General features: G+C 56.9%; 1 protein-coding gene across 2 annotated transcripts; it reads left to right on the top strand.

Moving 5' to 3' along the window:
• The first annotated feature begins 11,129 nt into the window (after positions 1-11,129).
• On the top strand, positions 11,130-17,485 carry CRABP2 (cellular retinoic acid binding protein 2). Of its 2 annotated transcripts, none has more exons than XM_004480596.5 (4): positions 11,130-11,375; positions 16,002-16,180; positions 16,357-16,473; positions 16,999-17,485. In XM_004480596.5, the coding sequence occupies exons 1-4, from the start codon at positions 11,306-11,308 to the stop codon at positions 17,047-17,049; spliced, it is 417 nt and encodes a 138-aa protein (XP_004480653.1). In that variant the 5' UTR covers positions 11,130-11,305; the 3' UTR covers positions 17,050-17,485. The 2 variants fall into 2 exon arrangements, with proteins under 2 accessions (XP_004480653.1, XP_071063587.1); XM_071207486.1 differs by lacking the exon at positions 11,130-11,375 and adding an exon at positions 15,233-15,483.
• Positions 17,486-21,225: the final 3,740 nt, after the last annotated feature.

Genomic DNA, 21,225 nt, shown 5'->3' with positions numbered 1-21,225 from the left:
TAGCACTTCCTTCACTTATGAATGTATGCAATAAATAAATTACAGTATTCATTTCACCTGGCTGGCAAAGGGGTCCGTGAAACAAAGAAGGTTAAGAACCCCTGCTCTAAAGGAAGCAGGTGAAGGTAACTACAGGGGCAAGACGTCTAAACATGCTGAGGGATGGATTCAGTAGAGAATACAGGTGAATGCTCTAGAGCAGGGGCTTTTAACCTTTTTTGTTCCACAGACCCCTTTGCCAGTCAGGTGAAAACCAGGAACCCCTTACTAAGTCCACACTACACTGTCTTTTATTTAATAAATATATCATACCCACACCAACACATCCCCACAAGAATTTAATGTTTTTTTGAATTTTCAATTCAAGCTCAAGGCCCTGAAACTTTTCCACGGACCCCTTGGGGGTCTGTGGCCCCCTGGTTAAGAATCCCTGCTACAGAGGATCTGAAAGAATAGGGGGGACGGGATCCCAAGCTCAGCCTTGGTCAACAGGAGGGACATCTTGACTTCTGGAACAGAAAGGAAAGAGGAAAGGGTGAAGACAGACGGTTATGTTCCATCTGTGATGATGGAAGAAAATCATCCGGTGACCTTGATTGTTGATTAAATTGGGGGCAAAGGGCTTTGCTCAGAGTGTGAGCAGGGAAGCCAGTGGGTCAGAAACTTGGAAAGAATAAAAACAGTTTGGAAAAGCCCTGAGAAGACTGGGAGAGTAAGCTGACCGAGAACACAAGGAAGGACTGCTGAGTAATGTTCACGTTCCCAACTGAGGTCAGAACTTGAGAATTCTGTGGGGCACTGCCAGGTGGTTGTGAGATTTTTTTCCCCTAGCATCATTCAGCAGCCCCAGTATAGAAGTAGGGAGTTGAAATGGTTGGGGCTGTGTAGTCTGCAACGGGAGGACAGGATGTGATCCCAGAGACAAGCGACTGAAAAGGAACAGAGGGAAGTGGATTTGGCTCAACTGATAGAGCCTCTGCCTACTACGTGGGAGGTCCAGGGTTCAAACCCAGGGCCTCCTGACCCGTGTGGTGAGCTGGCCCACGCGCAGTGCTGATGCGTGCAAGGATTGCCATGCCACCACGCAGGGATGTCCCCTGTGTAGGGGAGCCCTACGCACAAGGAGTGCATCCTGTAAGGAGAGCCGCCCCACGCGAAAAAAGCACAGCCTACCCAGGATTGGCGCTGCACACATGGAGAGCTGATGCAGCAAGATGACGCAACAAAAAAAGAGACGCAGTTTCCCGATGCCGCTGACAAGAATCCAAGTGGACACAGAAGAACACACACTGAATGGACACAGAGAGCAGACAACAGGGGGGAGGGGGGAGAAAGAAATAAAAATAAAATCTTAAAAAAAAAAAAAGGGAATAGAGACAGGTCCTTGGAGTCCAGGGAGTGAAGGAACTGAGAGGCTAAGCTGTTGACCAGGCATTGGAAGCCTCCGGGTGCTGCCGGATGAGAAGCAGAGAAGATCAGGAGCCAAAGCTACAGCCTCGGTGACCTGAAGTGGGCAGACACAGCAAATGAGCAGCAGAAGATGGAACAGCTACATGGCCTGCGCCTCAAAGTGGGGTGAGGGGTTTCATGAAAGGGCAGTAGAAGCATAGGAAACTTCAAGGAGAAACATGAAGACTTGTGAGCACTCCAGCAAGTGGTTATGGTCTCAGCCAGGGCTGTGTCCCTCCTGTTTTCAGACCTAATATTTTTTCAAAGTATTTCTTTGATGCATGAAACCTCTTATCAAGAACAATTAAATGATTAAATCAAGAACAAAAAAAAGGTACAATCAGGTATTTCTTGAGCCTGAGTAGACATTTACTAGTTGCTACAGTTTGGCTGAAAATTCATTTGTTTACATTTCATTCATTGTTCAACAAATATTTATTGAGCACCAACCACATGCCAGACACTGCTATAGGTCAGCAAAGCCTATGAGGACTTACCTTCTAGTTGGGGGGAGATGGGGGTGGGGTGGGGATAAGTGATGTGAAGAAAAGTGAAGAGATCAAGCAGGTACACATGTATATAAGATTTTGGATGAGCTGTTTTGGGAGGACCTGTGTGAAGAGGTAACATTTGAGCAGAGATTCAAAAGAAATGAAGCAAATCATATAGACAGGGGAGCCGCTGTGGCTCCAGCGATTGAGTGCCTACTTCCCACATGGTAGGTCCTGAGTTCAGTCCCTGGTGCCTTCTAAAACCAAAAGCAAACAATAAGCAAACAATGAAAAAAACAACTCAGAAGCCGATGTGGTTCAGTGGATGAGCATCATCTTCCTGCATACGAGGTCCTGGGTTCAATCACTGGCCCCAGTAACTAAAAAAAAAATCATATAGGGAAGCGGACTTGGCAGTGGTTAGGGCGTCCGTCTACCACATGGGAGGTCCGCAGTTCAAACCCCGGGCCTCCTTGACCCATGTGGAGCTGGCCCATGTGCAGTGCTGATGCACGCAAGGAGTGCCCTGCCATGCAGGGGTGTCCCCCGTGTAGGGGAGCCCCACACGCAAGGAGTGCACCCCGTAAGGAGGGCCGCCCAGCGCGAAAGAAGGTGCAGCCTGCCCAGGAATGGTGCCGCACACACAGAGAGCTGACACAGCAAGATGACACAACAAAAAGAAACACAGATTCCCGTGCCGCTGACAACAACAGAAGCGGACAAAGAAGATGCAGCAAATAGACACAGAGAACAGACAACCGGGGGGAGGGAAGAAGGGGAGAGAAATAAATAACTCTTAAAAAAAAAAATCAAATAGATAGCTCTGGGAAGAACATCCCAGACAAAGGTCCTGAGGCAGGAATTTGCTTGGTGTATTCAAGGGGCAGCAAGGGGGCCACCAGGCTGAAGCAGAGTAAGCAGGGGTAAGAGAAGAGGTCAGAAAGGAGCAGGGGAGGCAGGGTCGATAACACAGGGCCCTGCAGCCATTGTAAGGACGGGGTGTCCGCTCTGTGTGAAATAGGGAGCCCTCGTGGGTTTTTGAGCAGGGGAAGGGCATGAACTGACTTGTGGTTGAGAGGGCTCCTTCTGGCCTCTGTGAGGGGGAGAGCATGGAAGCAGGGAGCCAGTGTGGATGCTCTTGCTATTATCAAGGCAAGAGATGATGGCAGCGGTGGTGAGTCATGGTCTGATGTGGGACAGATTGACTGTACACACACACATACACACACGGATGATCTTTGATGTGGTTGATGCTGAGCAAATGTTTAAAGGCAGGCTGACCTGCTCGGCCTCCCAACTCTCATCCAGGCCCCTGGACACGCCGGCCCAGCAACGGGTGCTCGAGAAGTGCACGGGCTGGCAGAAGTGACAGGGCAGACACACGGTGCAGTGAAGAAACGGGTTAAAGTGACAATTAGTCACTCTGCTGAGGAATGGGGACAGGGTGGGCTGGGCGTCTCCCACCCATCCCTCTGGGCCCCGGCCCCTGGCCTTTGAGACTGCTGCGGAGGTGGCCTTTCCACTTCCCCCTTACACGCCCATCTCTTAGCTCTGGCTACTTGCTGGTTTCATTCCCTATTTTTAAAATAAGTGTACAGCCCCTGGCCTTATTAGGGACTATAAATACATCTGACCAGACTTTGGTTGAGCCCGGAAGAGAATTCAGGTATGCTCGTCTCTCTCTGTCCAATCCTTCTCTTTCCTGTAACAAAACCCTGTGAATTATATATAAGCCCTTTCGATGAAAGCACAGGATTGATGGTGGTGAAGAGCAAAGCCCTGGGGCCACACAGACCCAGGACAGCAGAGGGAAAGCTCTTGCACAGTGGCGGCCCCAGAGTAAGTGCCAGTCCACCCCCAGGCCTGGACACTGGGTGAGGGGCCCGCACTGTGACCTGACCCCTCTGTCAGCACAGAGTAGCACCGGGAACGTACGTTGTCTGGCACCCCAGGCCAGAGGCCGCTTCCCTGAGGAATCGCTCCCTTCCCCGAGGAATCCTGCTCGGTGGCTTCTTTGGAAGGATTCTGTGCCAGGGATCCAAACCACAAAGGAGGAAGAAGGCAGGCTGCCCCTGCCCCAGGGGCAGGGGCTGGGGATGGAGCCCACACCCGCGACCACCAGGCAGGCAGAGGCAGATGATCCAGCCTGGCAGCTCCAGACCCGAGGGCTGGGGCTGGATCTCAGGCTGGCAGAGTGGGTAGATCTGGGAAGGTTTCCTGAGGAGGGGAGGGAGAAGCTGGAGTGGGAGAAAAGAGAGGAGGCCGGGACTGGGGAAAGGGCAGAGTGCTGCCTTGGCTTCTTCCTAGGCTAGAATCCCCCTCCGTGGCACAAACCTCCTTCTGCTCCAGGCCAAGGGCCTGCCCCCTCTTAGCTTTGGAATCAATCCCCTGGGGCTTCTGGGGGGTCAGGGAGCCTAGAAAGGACGCTTGGCCCAAATCAACCACAAGTGGCGGCCAAGCATGACGGGTGCACATGGCGGACGGCTCCCTCGCCAGGCCGGCGGCTGCAAGCTCAGGGAAGGCTGACAAACCCACACTCCATCTGGAAACCTGGCGCTGAAGGTCCCGGAGCTCTGGGATTTTGGAGTGTGAGACCACGGCAGGGAGGTTGGCAGCTATGAAAGCTGGGAGCTGCCCGCAACATTGATCCCCCAGGGATGCATCTCTGAGGATCCCCAAGGGCCAGGTGGGTAGAGGACGCGGGCAGGGGAAGGTTGGGGGCCTTGTCAGAGCAGTGTGCGTCCTCAGCCTGGCGAACCCTGAAATCCACAAGCATTAGCTCAGTGCCCTCTGGGAATGCAGACGGGCTGGGGGGCCCTGGCGGACGGGGTAGGGCAGGGGTACTGGGCGGGAACCCTTCAGTCTCTCTTTTGACAGTTGACGTTTTCCAGAGCTGGTGCCCACAGGGGAAGGGAAATAAGAGCTTCCCACCTCACACATCTTTTTCCCATTTTGTTCATGCTGCCCAGAGAAAGCCCTTAGGGCTAGGCCAGTCTGGGGCCTCCCTGCCGCTCATCGCTCAAGTTCCCCTATAAGGAGGGGTGGGGGCGGGGTCACCGGAAGGACAAGGCCCTCGTCTGGCTAGGACTCTGAACTCTTGCATCCCTTCTTAATTCCCTGCCCACTCAAGGTGGGAGGGCGGGGCAGGGACCAGGCCCCCAGGCTCCTGCAGCGCTCCTTCGTTCTGCTCGAATTCTGCCTCTAGGGAGGGCCCCCTGGCCCCAAGGAAAGGGTCCGCGAGGCAGAGGCAGCTGGGCCCAAGCTGGTCTGCAGCAGGAGGGGCCCTGGGGTAGGGGAAGCTGGTCCTTATTACTCGCCTCCCCTCCGGATGGCAGCCTCCTCCCTGGAGCCGCCAGAACAGCTGGCTTCCATAGGCCTTCGGGAGGTAGGCTAGGGGCTGGAGGGAAGCAGGAAATGGGAGCACTAAAAAACCTCGGAGGGAAGCAGACATGGCTCAACTGATAGAGTGTCCCTCTACCACAGGGAGGGTCCAGGGTTCAGTCCCCAGGGCCTCCTGACCCATGTGGAGCTGGCCCACGTGCCGTGCTGCCACACGCAAGGAGTGCCCTGCCACTCAGGGGCACACCTGCACTGGGGAGCCCCACGTGCAAGGAGTGCGCCCCTCAAGGAGAGCCACCCAGCGCAAAAGAAAGCGCAGCCCATCCAGGAGTGGCACCGCACCCACGGAGAGCTGATGCAGCAAGATGACGCAACAAAAAGAGATGCAGTTTCCCCGTGCCGCCTGATAATGCAAGCAGACGCAGATGAACCCACAGTGAATGGACAGAGAGCAGACAATGGGGGGGGGGAGAGAAATAAATAAAAATAAATCTTAAAAAAAAAAGAAGCCTCAGGGAAGAGCGCCATCCTCCCTGAAGCTGCCCCATCAACTCTCTTACCAGCCCCCCCCCCCAGGGCAGTGAGGCCCATACCCTCTTTCTGTCCCTATGGAGAACCTCAAAGCCCGGTTCTGGATCTCCCTCAGCCGCCTCTTCCCTGGAACCCTGCCCTTCTTCCCTCCCTCCTGCCTCTTCTTCAAGAATCTGGTGATCTGGCCCCGTGCCCACCTTCTGCAGTCCAGGCCAGAGGGGTATGTAACACCCACCCAGTCTCTGTCCCCCATCCCCACCCTTCCGGATCTTTTCCTCCTCCCTCCAGAAACTACAGCTCATCTCAATGTGGGGGGTGGGAGGGAATTGCCCCAACCCTGGGCTCTTCTTTGATTTCCCACCCTCAGAGTGTGGGAGAAGAGGCCCCTGGGAGACAGCGTGGGCTCCCGGGTCCAGCTCCCTGAGCAGCAGTGAGAGGGGTGGAGGCTAGGCTGCGGGTCGTGTATGTGTTCCCAGGCCCGGCCACCCTCCCCGGGTGTGCAGCCTGCCCAACTTGCCAGGGCTACAGGCTTCTCCCTCCTGTCCTGGGCTGCCAGGGATTGAGGGGCAAGATGCAGGGGGTGGGAGTGGCTGAGAGGTCTGGCCCTACTAACTGAATCAGAAAAGCCATGAGGAGTTTACCTGCAGGTCACCTGCTGGCTGACTTCACCATCTAGCAAAGCGACCGTGGGGGAATTTCCTCAGAGGGGAAGAAGGGCATCACAGCTGCCACCAGCAGACCTGGCCACACCGAACCCTCCCTTTCCAGTGAAGCAGGGAGGGTCCAGAGGAAGGGGAGTCTAACCTCGCTTCCTTTCACTGTAGGAGAGAAAACCGAGCAGGGGCCTGAGTGGGGAAAGAGAAAACCCTGTGCTAGGATGGAGCCAGGGAGAGGAATCGAGAAGCAAAAACTCCAGGGTCAGAGAACAAACCGGGGCAGGAGGCCACCAGCCCTTCTGCAGGGTGTCCAGGCTCTCCAGTGGCTGCCCCACCTCTGTGCCACCTTCCTGAGGAGAGCCAGGGGCCTCTCCCAAGGGGACAGACACCCAGTCTGGACATGTCCTCAGCCAGTGCATCCCCACCTCCTCCCGCTCCCCTCCCCTCCCTCGGCTTAGCCTGCCCAGCCCAGCCCTAAGGAGAGCGTTGGCAGCTGGGGCTGGGAACGAGGTGGCAGAGCCAAGAACAACAGAGGTGCCGCCTGGGTGCCGGGCAGCTCCTCTCCTGGGCTAACTGCAACCCCTCTGCCTGCAGTCAGCCCCCTGCTCCCACCCAACAAACCATGCCTGCCTCCCGTTGCTGGTCCTGGAGTCACTGTCCTCCCTCGTCTTTGGATCCAGCTGCCCCTTTCCCCAGGCCATTCAGGATTCTTGGCCCACTCCCTCCCTGGTTCTCAAGGTCTCTCCCCTGCCCCCAAATGTTTCTGAGAAAGGAGTCTCCTCCATTCCAAATCACCGACCCTGTTTCCCAGCTCACGCTTCAGTTGGCTGGAAGCTCTTTTCTGGTCTAATTCCCATCTGTCTTGCTGCGATGGCAATGTTTTTGGAAAAGGGCGGGGTCCCTGCAGCCTGGGAGACAGGCAGGAAGGGCCCATTTCCCTCTGTACTCAGGATCAGCCCAGGCTGGGGGGCAGACCCTTGAGGGGGAGACTGAGGGGCTCAGGGAGGCACAGGAAGGCACAGGGGCCCTGCCCCAGCCGCTCCCCACCCCTCTCTTCTCAGACCTCCCCACCTTCCCCACGAGTCCTGCCTTCTCTCCTGCTCCTACTCCTGCCCCTACTCCAGCTACAAAGACCCAGGTGTCCAGCCCCACCTGGGTTTAATTTCCACCCGCCTCCCAGCCAACAAACCCTCTGACCCAGCAGATGCAATAACACCGCTCAGGGTGAGGCTCGCCTGCAAGTGCTGAACTTGGCCAGAAATTCTGCTTGGTCCCGGTTGGGGGTGAGGGGTTCATGCCTCTCCCACTCTCCCCCACCTCTCCCCAGGGACTGGACTGGGCGGTCCCTCCTTCCCCACCCAGCCCAAGGGGATGTGGTGGGGAGGAGTGGGGGCATCTCCTCTTCCCAAGCCCCTTGGGCCCCTCAAATTTGCACACTCCCACCTCTCCACCATCCGGAAACCCTCCTGCACATCTCCATTCCTGCTGGTGCAAAACCAGCCACTTTCCTCTTAGCCACACTGTAGTGGCACCAAAGCTCCGGAATGTTCTTTACCTCACTCAAGCCTCAGACTGTTTTCTCCCCTGCCCACCCCCAATCCTGCCTCTGCTCCCCCAGCTTCTTTGCACCCCCTCACACTTGAGCCTCCACATTTCTGGGGGAGCTCCTACAGAGGGAGAAGGGGTGGCCCTCTGCAGATCTGCAGCAAATCTGGTCATAATTAAAAGGCCAGCGACACTGGGAAATTCCTTCTCCTTATTGATCCCGGCGGGAAATTAAAGCCAGTTGTTTGTGACTGAGTGGCTGATGCTGGCCAGCTCCTCCCCCTTGGTTCCAGGGCCCCAGTTGCTGCCCCGAGGCTCCTCCATCCTTCTCTGCCTCCCCCCTCTCCCTGCCCCCACCCCACAGCCCTCTCACCTCCTATTCCTATTTCCCCGACTCCTGTCCCCAGTGTCTTTATAAGCCACACACACACACACACACACACACCCCCCGTGCCTGCCTTTTCCCATGGGGTAACAGGGCCTCTAGAGGTTGGACCCTCCAGCCACCGCTCCCCCCCCCTTCAGCATCCTACTCGGGACCCGGACTCTACCCACCTCCCTCAGCCAGGGTTGGGGTGCTGGAGCTGGAGCTCAGGCCCAGAGCTGCCAAACCGCAAACACACACATCTGGAAAGAATTCCCCTCCCAACCCGACTTCCCTTTGTCATACTTCTGTCTCTTTGGAAATCCTGTTGGACTGGTGGTGGGGAAGTGAAGGGAGGGGTGGAGGCCCAGGCCTCCTGCCCACCGCCCCCCTCCCCGGGGAGCCCACCCTCCCTGGCTTCAGCCTCCACAGTCTCCTTAGCCCCGAGCCCCTGAGCCCCGGAGGCCGTGCTCCTCCTGCTCCAGTGTCGAGGGGCCAGACCACGTGGCTCCTGGGGCTCCTGGAGAGCTAGGGCGCTCATCCTATGACCATCTTCTGGGGGAGGTGTCACATTCTGGGTCACAAGGCCTCTGGGGGAGAGGGTCTGCCCTGGGCCCTTTCCTTGTGCAGGCAGAGGGGTGCCTAATGAGCGGAGGACTTTTTCCTTTTGGCTGGAGTGGAGTTGGAGAGAGGGGAGCGGGACATAATGACCTGGGTGGGAGAAGTAGGGGGCAGTGAGAGGGGGAAGGAGGGGCGGCAGGCGTCTGATTTCCACCACATTCCCTCCCCCAGCCTCTCCTCATCCCTTTGGCTGGGAGCCTGATTTCACTGTCAGAACCTAATCCCCCTCCCTGTACCTACAGCATCGCAGAGCCGGCAGGGGGAGGGGGCTGGGCAGGGCCTGCAACCCCAGGCCCTAAGCACCCCCCAGGGACCCCCCTTCCTTCCCCCACCTCTGCCTTTGTCTGTTCTTCCTTAGAAAGTGCCTTGGCTTGCTGCCCTCTTACTTCCAGAAGCCCAGACCCCTCACACCCCCAAATAAGCTCTCTCACACAAATCCTGGGCCCCTAAAACAGGCAAAGCATCCAGCTCCCTTCAAGTTTTAGTTTATTGGCTACTGCTGGGTGGAGTCCCATCAAGAAGTTCTTTCTATAGTCTAACCTCCATGCTTCCTGCTGCAGTCAGCCTAGCTACTCTTTGTAGGTGTGTGTCTGAACACTGCATTATTCAGAGATTTCCCTCTTTACGGCCCAGAAGCCAGAACACAGTACATCCTCCAGCTTTCACATCTCAGCAAGGAGGTCACATCCTCCAGCTCCTCTCCTTGGGCTGGATACCTCCGGGCTCTTCCCAGCTAAGGCCCCTAACCTCTGGAGCCTTAAGTGTAAGGGCTCGGGGATCTCAGCGAGCCTGCAGTCTGCTCCACCCCTGGCCACGCTGGCAGGGAGGGACCAGGGCGGGAACCCAGGGCTGGGACCAGATGCGGGATTTTCCGTTGGTCCGCGACATGGAATGATCTGGGAGGCCTAGTCCTGGAAGGGTGAGGGGTGCGGGCAGCGAGGCCGCGGGCGCCGATTCGCCGAGGTCACCCCGGCTGCAGCGGCTCCTAGCTCCGGACTGGCCCAGAGGTTCTGCCGGCTTGGGGCACGTCTCTACCGGCTCTCCTCTTTTTCTGGCCTCGGGTCTCCCGACTTCCATTTCTGATTCTCTCTCTCCCAGTCCTCGCCACTGGGATCTCGCCCACTCCCATTCGGGTCTCCTCCAGGAGCCGTGCCTCCCTCCCCGGCCTTTGATCTCCCACTTCAAAGCCGCTCCTTCCGCGCATTTTACAGCTCAGGAGGGTGACACCTGAGACCCCGGCCCCGCCTCCTCCGGGGCACCCAGCCTCCTTTCAACCTGGGTGGCAACGCGGCGCGCCAGGGCTCGGCGCTCCTGCCCCCACCTCCCCTTCCCGTCTCCGATCGCGACCCCCTCGGGGGTCTAGTGCCTTAATAAAGAGCTCGTGTCAAGTGACTGGCTGTGACCTCTGCCCTCCCCCAGCCTTGCGCCCTGGGCTCCTGCTTAACCCTTGGATGGCCGGCCCAGTGCATTAAGAAGAATAACGCGTCCGTCCTGGACGGACTTCTTGGGTGCCCAAGCGTGGCCCAAAACCCGGAGGTGGGAGAGGGTGCCAGCCCCTCCCCGGCCCTTCGAGCCGTCCCAGCAGGGGGCGCGGTTGCTTCACCGGGTGCCTGAGCTCGGGGCCTCAGCGCTCTGCTGAGCTTCCCTGAGTTCGGAGCCGGCCCAGCCGGTCCAGTTCAGGCTTCCGAGGAACCAGGTCTCGGCGGCGGGTTCCCTTCCCCAGCTCTGGCTCGCCAAGGCGTTCGCCCGCCCGCTGGTGGGGTTGGAAGGTGCCCGACACCAAGGAGTCCAGTGCACAGAATCAGTCTGGGGAGGAGAGGAAGCCACCGAGATGTGACCCTGCGGCCCGGGCTTGCCGGGCACGCAACCCAGGCGTTTGCGCCCCGGGCCCGGCGCCCCCTCCTCTCGGCCGACAGCCCACTCCCAGTGTGGCCTTCAGGCCGCCTCCCCATCCTCCCACCGGCACCGGAGCAAGCTCTCTCGACCCCCAGCTTACCCTGCACGCACCCACAGGGCTAGATGCAGGGGCCGGGGGATGGGAACGCCAGGCCCCGGAGCAGGGCCCCCAAGGTGGGGTGGGGGGCGGAGCGGGAGGCGGGGCCACTTCATTCCTGGACAGGGGCTGGCGGGGTGCCGGCTATAAAAGCTACTCGCGCGGGCGTCCAGGCGGGCTTTGGGGTTGCCTTGGGACGTCCCTTAGGTCGTTAGTCTAGGATCCGGCGAAGGCGGCCGCGTCTCGTTGGACTAGAGAACTCCGTGTCCAGTGCTCCGCCCAGGGATCTCGGGAGACCGCCAGCCGCGCCGCCACCATGCCCAACTTCTCCGGCAACTGGAAGATCATCCAGTCGGAAAACTTCGAGGAATTGCTCAAAGCTCTGGGTAAGGGGGTTTCCGAGCGCCCGAGAGGGGTGAGAGGGGTCCCCGGGATCCTCCGAGGTGGGGACAAGAAAGAAAGCGGAGCCAGATCGGGAGGCGGTGGGAGTCAGGGCGTGGGAGGCTGGGCGCCCGCATCTCCAGGCAAACGTGCCGGTCGCCTGGGTGCTGGGTCCCGACGCCTAAATCCTGCTTTCTGTCACGCGGCGCCCCCCGGAGCCAGCTCCTGCGGTGACTCAGAACCTGTGAATCAAGTAGAAACCAGATGCACGAGGTCGGTTTCCCTGGGGGGGGGGGGGGGGGGGGGGGGGGAGAAACGGGGCTGACCGGAGCACTTGACTCTCGGCAGCTGAGAAGCTGCGGGCTGGGAGAGTCGCAAACCCGGCCTCCGGCCTGGGAGTCTGGGCGCCTACCCCGCCGAGTCGCTCGGGACATTCCAGCCTCCTTCCCCAAGTCTGTCGACCCCTTCCTCCCCTCCCCTCCGCGCCCCGGTAACCCAATCCCCGGGGCAGGTTCATTAGCCCTCTGAGCCGAGCTCTACTCGCTAGGCGATTCGCTGCCCCAGCGCCCCCCTCCCCCTCCCTTTTCAGCTCTTTCCACTCTGCTCCCCTCCCGGCACCCACCCCACCCCCTACCCGTGAGACAAATACTTTTCCTACAGCGAGCAGCTCCAGGGTCCTAAAATCGCTCTGGATAATTACCGCTTTCTTGGACTTCAGCAAATGGTTTCGTATGAAACCCCAACCCCCCCCATTTACGAAAATCCCGGTTCCCTCCTTTCTCCTCTCTGGGAGACCGGCTCCCGCCCACCTGGGTCCGTTGGTCAGAGATGGGGAGAAGCGCAACCCAGCCAGACTGCTCCCCCAGCCTTCCCCGCCCACCTCCTGCAGGGTGGTGGGGCTGGGCTGGAGGGTCAGGGAGAGGACCAGGGTCCCTGAGTGGGGACACGGCACTGGGATAGAGGGTAGCCTGCCTCCAGGGCCGCCCAGCAACTGGGAGGGTGTCTGGGGGCGTCTGGGAGCCCCAGACACTAAGAGTAAGCACCGTGTCATTTTCTGCCCGGTGGGGGGCAGATGGTGGTGGGAGTGGACCTGGACCTAGGAAGGGGCTGGAAATGCTGCGAGGAGAGGAGCAATTCCCATCCTTCCTCGGTGTGAAGAGCCCTTCCTGCATTCTAACCGCAATATCTCTTGCGATCACGTCTGTCCTTCTTGCTCCGGCTGTTTCCGAAATTAAAGACCGAAGGACAGAAACTTCCCTTCAGCAGCCTGGATGCCACTCCCCTTCCCCCATCTTCTCTGGATGCTGGCCCCTCTCTCCAGTGCTGAGGCTGTGGCCTGGCACACCCCCAGGCCCCAGCTGGAGTGTGAGATCCAAAGCTCAACCCCGTTGTCTGTCCATCTTCAGTATGTTTGTCCTCCCCGCAGGGTCCCTCAGAGCCACGTGCCCTCCTCAGGCCCTGCTGGGGGGCAGATTAAAAACAGACCCTTTAGACAAACACAGTCCTGAGTCAGCCAAGGCCAGCCCCCTCCCACCCGAACAACCGGGGCTCCCCAGAGGCCCCTGGGGCTGGCTGGAGGACGTTTCCTCGGAACCCAGCCTTGCCTCCACGGAAACCTGACACTGAGCAAATGCAGGTTCCTTCTTCCCCACCTACTTGCAAGACCGATTTCTGAGACACCGGGTTTCAAAGAGAGAAAGAATTTATTTGTTTGCACTAGCAAAGGAGCACAGTGGCCTCATTGGCCTGAAACTGCCCCCCGGATCTGCAGAAATTCTAATATTTTATGACATCAGGATTTCTGTTGAGTGATTGGGGTGGAGCTGGCACAGGTTTCTAAATTAATGAACGTTAAGGGGTTGAGCAGGTTGGAGGGTGGGCACCAACCCAGGGTGAGAGTCAAGACTCTGGGACAGGAGAGAACTGGAGCAGAGGTCCCGGACGAGGTTTTCCACGTGGATATTAAACAGGTGGGTGGCGTGTTACCACTCACAACAGTGAGCATACACGAGGGTGAACCTAAGGCTAGAGGAGCCATAAATAGGAATTACTAGCCAGCTTCAGTCATTTCAGGTATTAACCTTGGGCTATTTTATAACATAAAGGCATCTGTGTAATTTTGTAATCCTAATTAGTTAATTCTTAGCCCTTGGGGTCTTCTCATCCTCCTTTGCCTTATTCACTGGCTGAGCCCCTCTCCTGGTTAGGGGTACTCAGGTATTTGAGGATACTTATGCCATCCAGTGTGATGATCATGGCACAGCAGATTCTGCTACTGTAACAGGAAAGACAGGTGTTAGAAAGCAGGAAGGACTTCCAAGGTAGCAGCGAAGAGTGAAGTAGTCCCTGCATCCCAGAAGATGGGGTGGTGTGCGTCTCCTTTACCAAGGAGGAGGCCTGGGCTCTTGACTCAGTTCTCCTTGGTCCCAAGAGATCAGCAGCCAGGAAGCAGGGCTCCTAGGTCTCCCAAGGGTCAGGAGCAGAGGGTGTGCATCGGTGTGGAGGAGAGAGCATCTGTGGTTCTCCAGAACCCAGGTCTGGAGGAGGGCCTGGTGTGGGCCCAGCCACGGGCACGGGAATCCCGCTCGCCTGACCCAGGCCAGCTTGGCCCTTTTGTCTCCACCCGTTGGCTTCCTTGAAGGATTGTGCTCCAGTTCAAGGTGGGAAGCCAGGTAAGGTGAGGCAGGGACGTGGAGGCCCTGGCCAGAGGGGCCTCCCTGCCTGCTGGTCTTCCTGCCACAGGGGTTCTCTCTCCTGTCTCCCCACCCCTCCTAATACCTGGGGAGCAGAGAGAAGGTCCAATCTGGATAAGGGGGGTGAGGGAGAACAGGGGCTCCGAATTCACAGAGGCTGAATGGGAAGGCCTGACCAGCTGAGGTGGGTGGAATACGTGTGGCCCTGGAACAGCGGACACATCAGGGCAAGGAGGAGCAACGTCCCATCCTGTCCTTGCTCTGGGGGAGCCTTCCGGAGGGCAGGTGCGCAAGGAGTCTGAGCCCGCTTCTGGCTTTCCCTCCGCCTTCGCTTTTGAAGAGGGGCCAGGGTGGTCCTCGGCTGGGTTCCTTGGGTCCCTTCACTCCGCGCAGAGCGGTCAGGCCCACCGAAGGAGGCTAGGAAGGAAAAGGGGCTTCACTCGCCGGCGGGAGGCTAGAGACGTACGATCTCAAATCAGCCTCTCCCTTAAAGGGTTTTTCTCACAGCTTGTATGCCGTTTGAAACAAAGAAAATTAATAATCATTAGGGTGACAATTCTAGGAGAGGTCTAGAAAAATTAGTTTTTGCGTCCTCCATTAACCTTAATATGCTTGATACCTGGGGTAATCAGGATGCGGTGTGTGGTAGGAACGTGAAGGTATAGATATAGAAGGATGCAAGTAAAGATAGCGAGTGAGGAAGTGCATAGTGATGCATTTTTGGTGGCGCTAAATTAATGTTAACTCTGTAGCCCCCTGTGCCGCCTGACAGGTGGGCAAGAGTTCCACTGAGTTTTTCTTATATTATAAGGCACAGTACAGTGCCTTCATATTTGAACGATATTGGGTTGTTCTAACACTACACTTTCATCCATAAAAACAATAGCAACTGTTCCCTGAGAAACTAAGGGTGTGCTGACACCCTTTGTGGCTTTTGAGGAAGCTATTTCCATTTTACAATTGAGGAAAAGGAGGAAAACGAGGCTCAGAGAGGTTAAACCGTTTGCCAAAGCTTACCCAGCCAGGAAGGAACTGAACCAGGTGGAAATCATAGCCTAATGGCTCTTACGCCAAAGCCTCTGGCGGCCCCACTGCTGGCCACTTTGTAGAGCAGCGGTTCTTAACCTTTTTTGCTCCACGGACCCCTCTGCTGTTGAGATGGAAATCGTGGACCCCTTACTAAGTCCACATTGTACTGTGTATTATTTAATAAGTATATCACACCCGCACCGACACGCCCCCACAAGAATAATGTTTTTTTTTGAATTTCAGTTCAAGCTCACGGACCTCTTGTTAAGAACCTCTGTTGTAGAGGGAAACAGCTGCCTCATCTCACTCCCCCACTGAGAACCCCTGCTCCTTCTCATTTTTCCGAGGGGCAGAGACTGGGCAAATGAAGGCCTTCCTGACCCCAGATGCGGTAGGGTGGGAGGAGGTAGGGCAGAGAAGGGGGTGGCCCCTACTTCCCAGGACATGAGCAGTGGGCCTGGCTGGGGAGGGTCTGCCCTACACTTGGGCAGGTGTGAAGACACCGTGACCCTGAAGGACCCCCTCCATCAGAGAGCCTAAATCTAGGGTGGGCAATAGGTGAACAGAGCCAAGGCGAGAAGAGTATGCTCATGGGGTGAGGGGCGTGGGGGAGAAGCTGCCTCTGGGAACTCGAGGAGCTGACTCTTGGGGAGCCCCATACAGACCTGCTGACCCGCTAAGGTGGGGGTCAGCCAGGAACGGGGCCTCCGGAGGGCAGAGCTGCCCTGCCCCTCCTCCCCACACCCCAGCAACCTCCCGGCAGCACGGCCTGCTGTCTCCTCCCAGGTACTCTCCTGGATGCCCCGGCAGACTCCCACCCCCCCTCACCAGCACCCACGTCCCCAGGGGGAAGGTGTGAGACAGGTGCCTGGAGCCCCCTTCAAGGTGAACCTCTCCCTCTCCCCGCAGGGGTGAATGTGATGCTGAGGAAGATCGCTGTGGCCGCGGCGTCCAAGCCAGCAGTGGAGATCAAACAGGAGGGTGACACTTTCTACATCAAAACCTCCACCACCGTGCGCACCACAGAGATCAACTTCACGGTCGGGGAAGAGTTCGAGGAGCAGACTGTGGATGGCAGGCCCTGTAAGGTGAGGGCCAGTGCTCGTCCTCTCAGCACCCCATTTTCCGGTCTTTCCTAGATCCTTTCCACCAGAGGCAGAGGTCCCTAGGTGGGGGGCGGGGGGTGGTAGTGGATCTAGCCCTTAGCCTCCGTGGCATTGCCCCTGCCATGGGCCTTGCGCCCTTGACCACCTCTGTCTTTCAGAGCCTGGTGAAATGGGAGAGAGAGAACAAACTGGTCTGTGAGCAGAGACTTCTGAAGGGAGAAGGCCCCAAGACCTCCTGGACCAGAGAACTGACCAATGATGGAGAGCTGATCCTGGTAAGCCCTGCCTCCTCCCCGCTAGGAGCTGACCCCATCCTGCCTTGGGCCATGAGCTGGGGAGACTCCAGGGGGCAGGAGGTTCAGCAACAACCAGAGCTGGTCTCTTCCCTCTCTCGGTAGGGCCGTGGGGGCAGGACAAAGCCATCCCTTTCCCTCACACTGCATTTGTGTGCGTTAGAAATGGTGCCCCTTCTGTGTGTGAAAGGCTCCCAACCTATGAGTTGGCAGCGAAATACTGTGTGCCTACCATCCTGAACCTTCTGTCTGGCCCATCGGCAGGGGCATGCACTGAGGGGACCCAGCGGTTCTCCTGGGGGATCTTCTGGACTTGGGGGAGGGGATAGGAAGGGCCCCTGGGACTCTATGACCACCCTCCCTTCAGTGGTGCCCAGGCATTCTGGGGCCCGCTCCTGCCTACTGGTCCTGAGCCAAGAAGGAGCTGGAAACCAAGCAAAGTAGCCGCCTCCAAAGCCACAGGACCCCTGCAGCCTCCCAGTTTAACAACCACTTCTGTCCTTCCAGACCATGACAGCAGATGACATTGTGTGCACCAGGGTCTACGTCCGAGAGTGAGCGGGCGCGCAGCCAAGGGCTGCTCATCCTGCCCCAGCCCACGCTCACCACCCTGCCTCACCGCCCCGTGGGCCACTACCCTCCCTCCCATCCCCTCTTTCTAGACTAGTTCTCCCCTTACCCGGGTCACTTCTGGGATTCACTGGGATGCCTCCTGCAAGGTCTTTAATTTTTCTGACCCCTTCTCCCCTCCCCTACACCAGCAAAGAGGGAGGGATTGCAAGAGCCCAGTTTTCCCATTCCAGATTCACTCCCAAGCCCCCACCCCCACCCCGAGGTCAGCACCAGCCCCAAGTCAGGGTCTCTCTTTCTGTGGGGAGACTTAAGGGCCAAAGGAGAAAAGACCGGCCCTCTGGCTTCTACTCTTTGTTCCTGTAGTCTTTACAACTTAGAATATTTATTTGCTAATTTTATTAAAACATTTTAAAAAATAAAACTTGTTTCTGGTTCAATGGGAATGGGGGAGGATAAGTCACCTGAGTTCAACTTTGCCTTTGAAGAGTCATGTGGGAAAGAGGTGATGTTTCAGAAACGTGGATTTGAGTTACAAGCCTTTCCCTCACCCTATAACCAACACCCCTTCCCTTTCTGCTGAATCCATGAGCATCATCTCTACTTCCTTGGTCCCATGCTCTGGCTTCCAAAGTTCCCAGGGCTGTCACCTCCTGACCTCTCAGCCCGAGCCCCGCCTTCCCCGCCCACGTTTCCATGATGGTGACACAGCTTTCTCCTCGTTCTTCAATTGTTCCTTCTCTCCTCCAGCCCCAAGGTTGGGTGACTCCAGGCCTGGCCCTGACCTCCCACACGGTTTCCCACATGAGCTCATCGACACCCACAAGCTGGCCCTTGCTCCGCCTAGGTCTCTGGGCCAGAGGTCTCATCTGCCTGGTGGAGAGAGACAAGCCTGTCTGCTACCATCCATGCTCCCCTCTGCCCCGACTCCCGGCTCTTCCAGGCCCCTGGAAATCCCCCCCCATCTCCCTGTGTCCTCACCCTTTATACCAAGTAGTCTCAAACTCCTTCATGATCTCTCTCCAACCTCCTTCTTTCCCCAGGCCACTGCCCTGGACCAGAATCTTCTCATTGCTCACCTGACTGGACATAGCAGCAGCTTCTGGTCTGCTGTGCCCACCTACGTTTTCTCCATTCTCATGGCATAGAGTGAAATGAGTACAGGTGTTGGAATGAAATAGAGGGATTCAAATCCTGGTTCTGCCATTTACTAGTTGTATGACTTTGGAGAAATTTATTAGTTTCTCTGAGCCCTTGAGTTTTTTGCTTTTAAACACAAAATAATGGCATTTAAAGGCTTATGTTCTGGAAAGTTCCAGCTGGGTCTAGCTTCAGGTGTGGTTAGATCAAGGTTCTCAGACAAGGTCATTGACCTCTCCCTCGTCCACGGTTCTGCTCATCTGTCTTTTATGCATTGGCCATATTCAATCCTGTTACAGTTTTCTACAAGTCATGGGAACTGGCTTCTGACATACCAAGTTTACATGGTTTCAGCTTGAGATCCAAAAAGGACTCTCCCAGGGCCCACACCTTCAACATCCTAGAATGACTCGATTCGGTCCTGCTTGGATTCCACGACACGAGCATCCCTTGGACTAGCTGCTGTTGGCAGGGCAAGGGGCCCACCTGGTCGGCCTGGGCCTCACGCCATGCCCACGGCCCAGGGAGAAGTGGGGCAAGGGACTGACAATCCCCCTGGAATCCCATGGGAAGGAGCAGTTTTCAAACAAAGAAGTGCACTCTGAGTCTCAGTAATCTAATCTATAAAATGGTCTTTATAACATCTGCCCCGGGAGGCTGTTGTAAGAATCAGGTAAAATAATTCATTAAGCGTGTAACACTAGCGATAGCCAGCCCTCAGAAAACGGTGGTCCATCCTTCACAATAGTGCCAGGGGAGGAGGCTTTCTAAAACATAAATTTTATCTTGGCAGTTCCCTGCTCAAAACAGAACAAAATAAAATTCATCTTAGCTGCATCTCCTCTTTTTGTCTAGAATAAAGTCCCGACTGGTGTTAGGAGGCCTTTCAAAGCGTGGCCCCCTCCCCTCACTGTTTGCTCTCCTCCTGGCAGGCCTCTGCTTGAACCCCTCCCTGGATGGTAGAGCAGCCCAATTGGCACCCAGCTCTTCCCCAAATCCTAGCTCCTCACGTAGCCCCAAGCAGCCTCTCCTTCCTCCTGAGCGCTGACAGCCAGCAGTCACACTCCACAGCCTCTGTGTGTGCAGGCGAGCCTCCTCTCCCTGCCAGACCAGGGTGCCCTGGGGCCAGGTTTGGGCCTCCTACTTCTGGCCCACAGAGAGGCCACATGCTGCAGCCCAGGGCCAGGGAGTGAGGAGACCGTGTCCCGAGTCCAGGGGCAGGCGACTCCCTTCTCCAAGTGGGGGTGGGGTGGCAAGGGGCCCTTTCATTTATTCATGAATAAATGCTTCTCGAGAACCTCCTAGAAGCCAAGCACCCTGCCAGATGTTGGGAACACAGTAATGGATAAAATGGGCAAGGTCTCTGCCTTCATGCGGCCTGCGAGGGAAAACAGCTGTTCAATGGGAAAGGCAGGCAATTAAAAAAGAAATGCACCCATAAATATAGGATGGCCTATTGCAGTAAGTGATATGAAGGAAAAGAATGGGGGTGGGAAGTGGGGGGCCGTGGAGAACAGAAAGTGACAGGAGACGTCATGGAGCTTGGGGGTGGGGTGGGGGCGTCAGGTGAGGAGGTGTTTTGGAGGACAAAGCGCTGGAGGTGAGGCCTGGAGGAATCAGCCAGGTGGAGAGCCCAGGGAGAGGTGCTCCAGCAGCCAGAATCACAAGGGCAAAGCCCTTAGGCAGCAAGCAAGGCTGTGGGCTGCCAGGTCCTTGTGCCAGGAGGGCAGTGTGGTATAAGAGGTTGGCAAGGCCTGGATCACGTGTTTCTTATGACTTTGGAGAAATTTATTAGTTTCTCTGAGCCTTGAGTTTTTTGCTTTTAAACACAAAATAATGGCATTTAAAGGCTTTTGTTCTGGAAAGTTCCAGCTGGGTCTAGCTTCAGGTGTGGTTAGATCAAGGTTCTCAGACAAGGTCATTGATCTCTCCCTCATCTATGGTTCTGCTCATCTGTCTTTTATGCATTGGCCATATTCAATCCTGTTACAGTTTTCTACAATGAGCAATGAGAAGCCATTGAAGAATTTCAAAACATGTGTTGAAGAGTTCCCTTTGGTTCCCGGTTGGAGATGGGTTGGAGGCAGGAAGGCATGAAGGAAGAGCCAGGGGAGGCCGGGAGGTGGAGAGAAATATGGTGGAAGGTGAAGACTGGGTGGCGCCTAAGGTGGCGGGTGAGGGAGTGGCTGCGGGCTTCGGGCTCCCATCACTGGGTGGCTGGTGGCTGCGGAAAGGTCTCTCTGGATGCCTGGTTTATTTGTTTGTTTGTTTTAAAACAATAATTATTGTTTGTTTTAATCCAGGAGAATTCTAACTCCTCAGCCTGAACTCTGCCTCCTCTTTTCCTTTCCAAATCACCTTGTCCCTTTTCCCTCCATCCCTGGCCCCCCAGCTCCATCTCCTTCCCATCCAGGTTTCCCAGCTTCCCAGCCCACCCCTTCCCACCTTAATCTGACTCCCCACTTCCACTCCTGGAGAAACCTTTTTCCAAGCTCTCCCCGCCCCTCCCTAGGCCCTGGTGGCTGGAGCCGTGGCAGTCTGTCCTGAGCATGCGCTCTTGTTTCTCTGCCTAGTTTCAATCACCTTCAGGAAAATATTTGCTGAGATGGAGAGAGAGGAGGCCTATTCCTTTTCCCCAGGGGATCCCTGATGGCAGGAGCTGGGTCTCCCCATTAGATTGGGGGCTCCCTGGAGGCAGTGCCCCACCCCTGACCCGATGGATGGCCTGGCTGGGCCCTTTCCTCTGGCCCCGCTCCTCCGGCACTTTCCCGCCCGCCAGCCTACGCCAGGGAATTGCGGGGAGATTGGATCAGGGAGGGGCCACCTCCCCCGATGGCCCAGCCTGGCCCAGCCTGTGAGAAAATCTCTGCTGTGTCCCCTCCCACCCCGGAGGCCGTCCTGGGCTCCTCTTCCGCTACCTGGGTCCCGGTTACTCACCTATGCCTTGGGAGGAAAGACACTGGCGTCCTCTGCCACCCCGCCCGCCCCGAGCATTCTGTGAGCTCTCTTGGGCAGAGTTTTCTC

Source organism: Dasypus novemcinctus, chromosome 13 (assembly GCF_030445035.2).
Source record: "Dasypus novemcinctus isolate mDasNov1 chromosome 13, mDasNov1.1.hap2, whole genome shotgun sequence".
NCBI lineage: Eukaryota > Metazoa > Chordata > Mammalia > Cingulata > Dasypodidae > Dasypus > Dasypus novemcinctus.
This window is presented reverse-complemented; position numbering and strand designations above follow the sequence as displayed.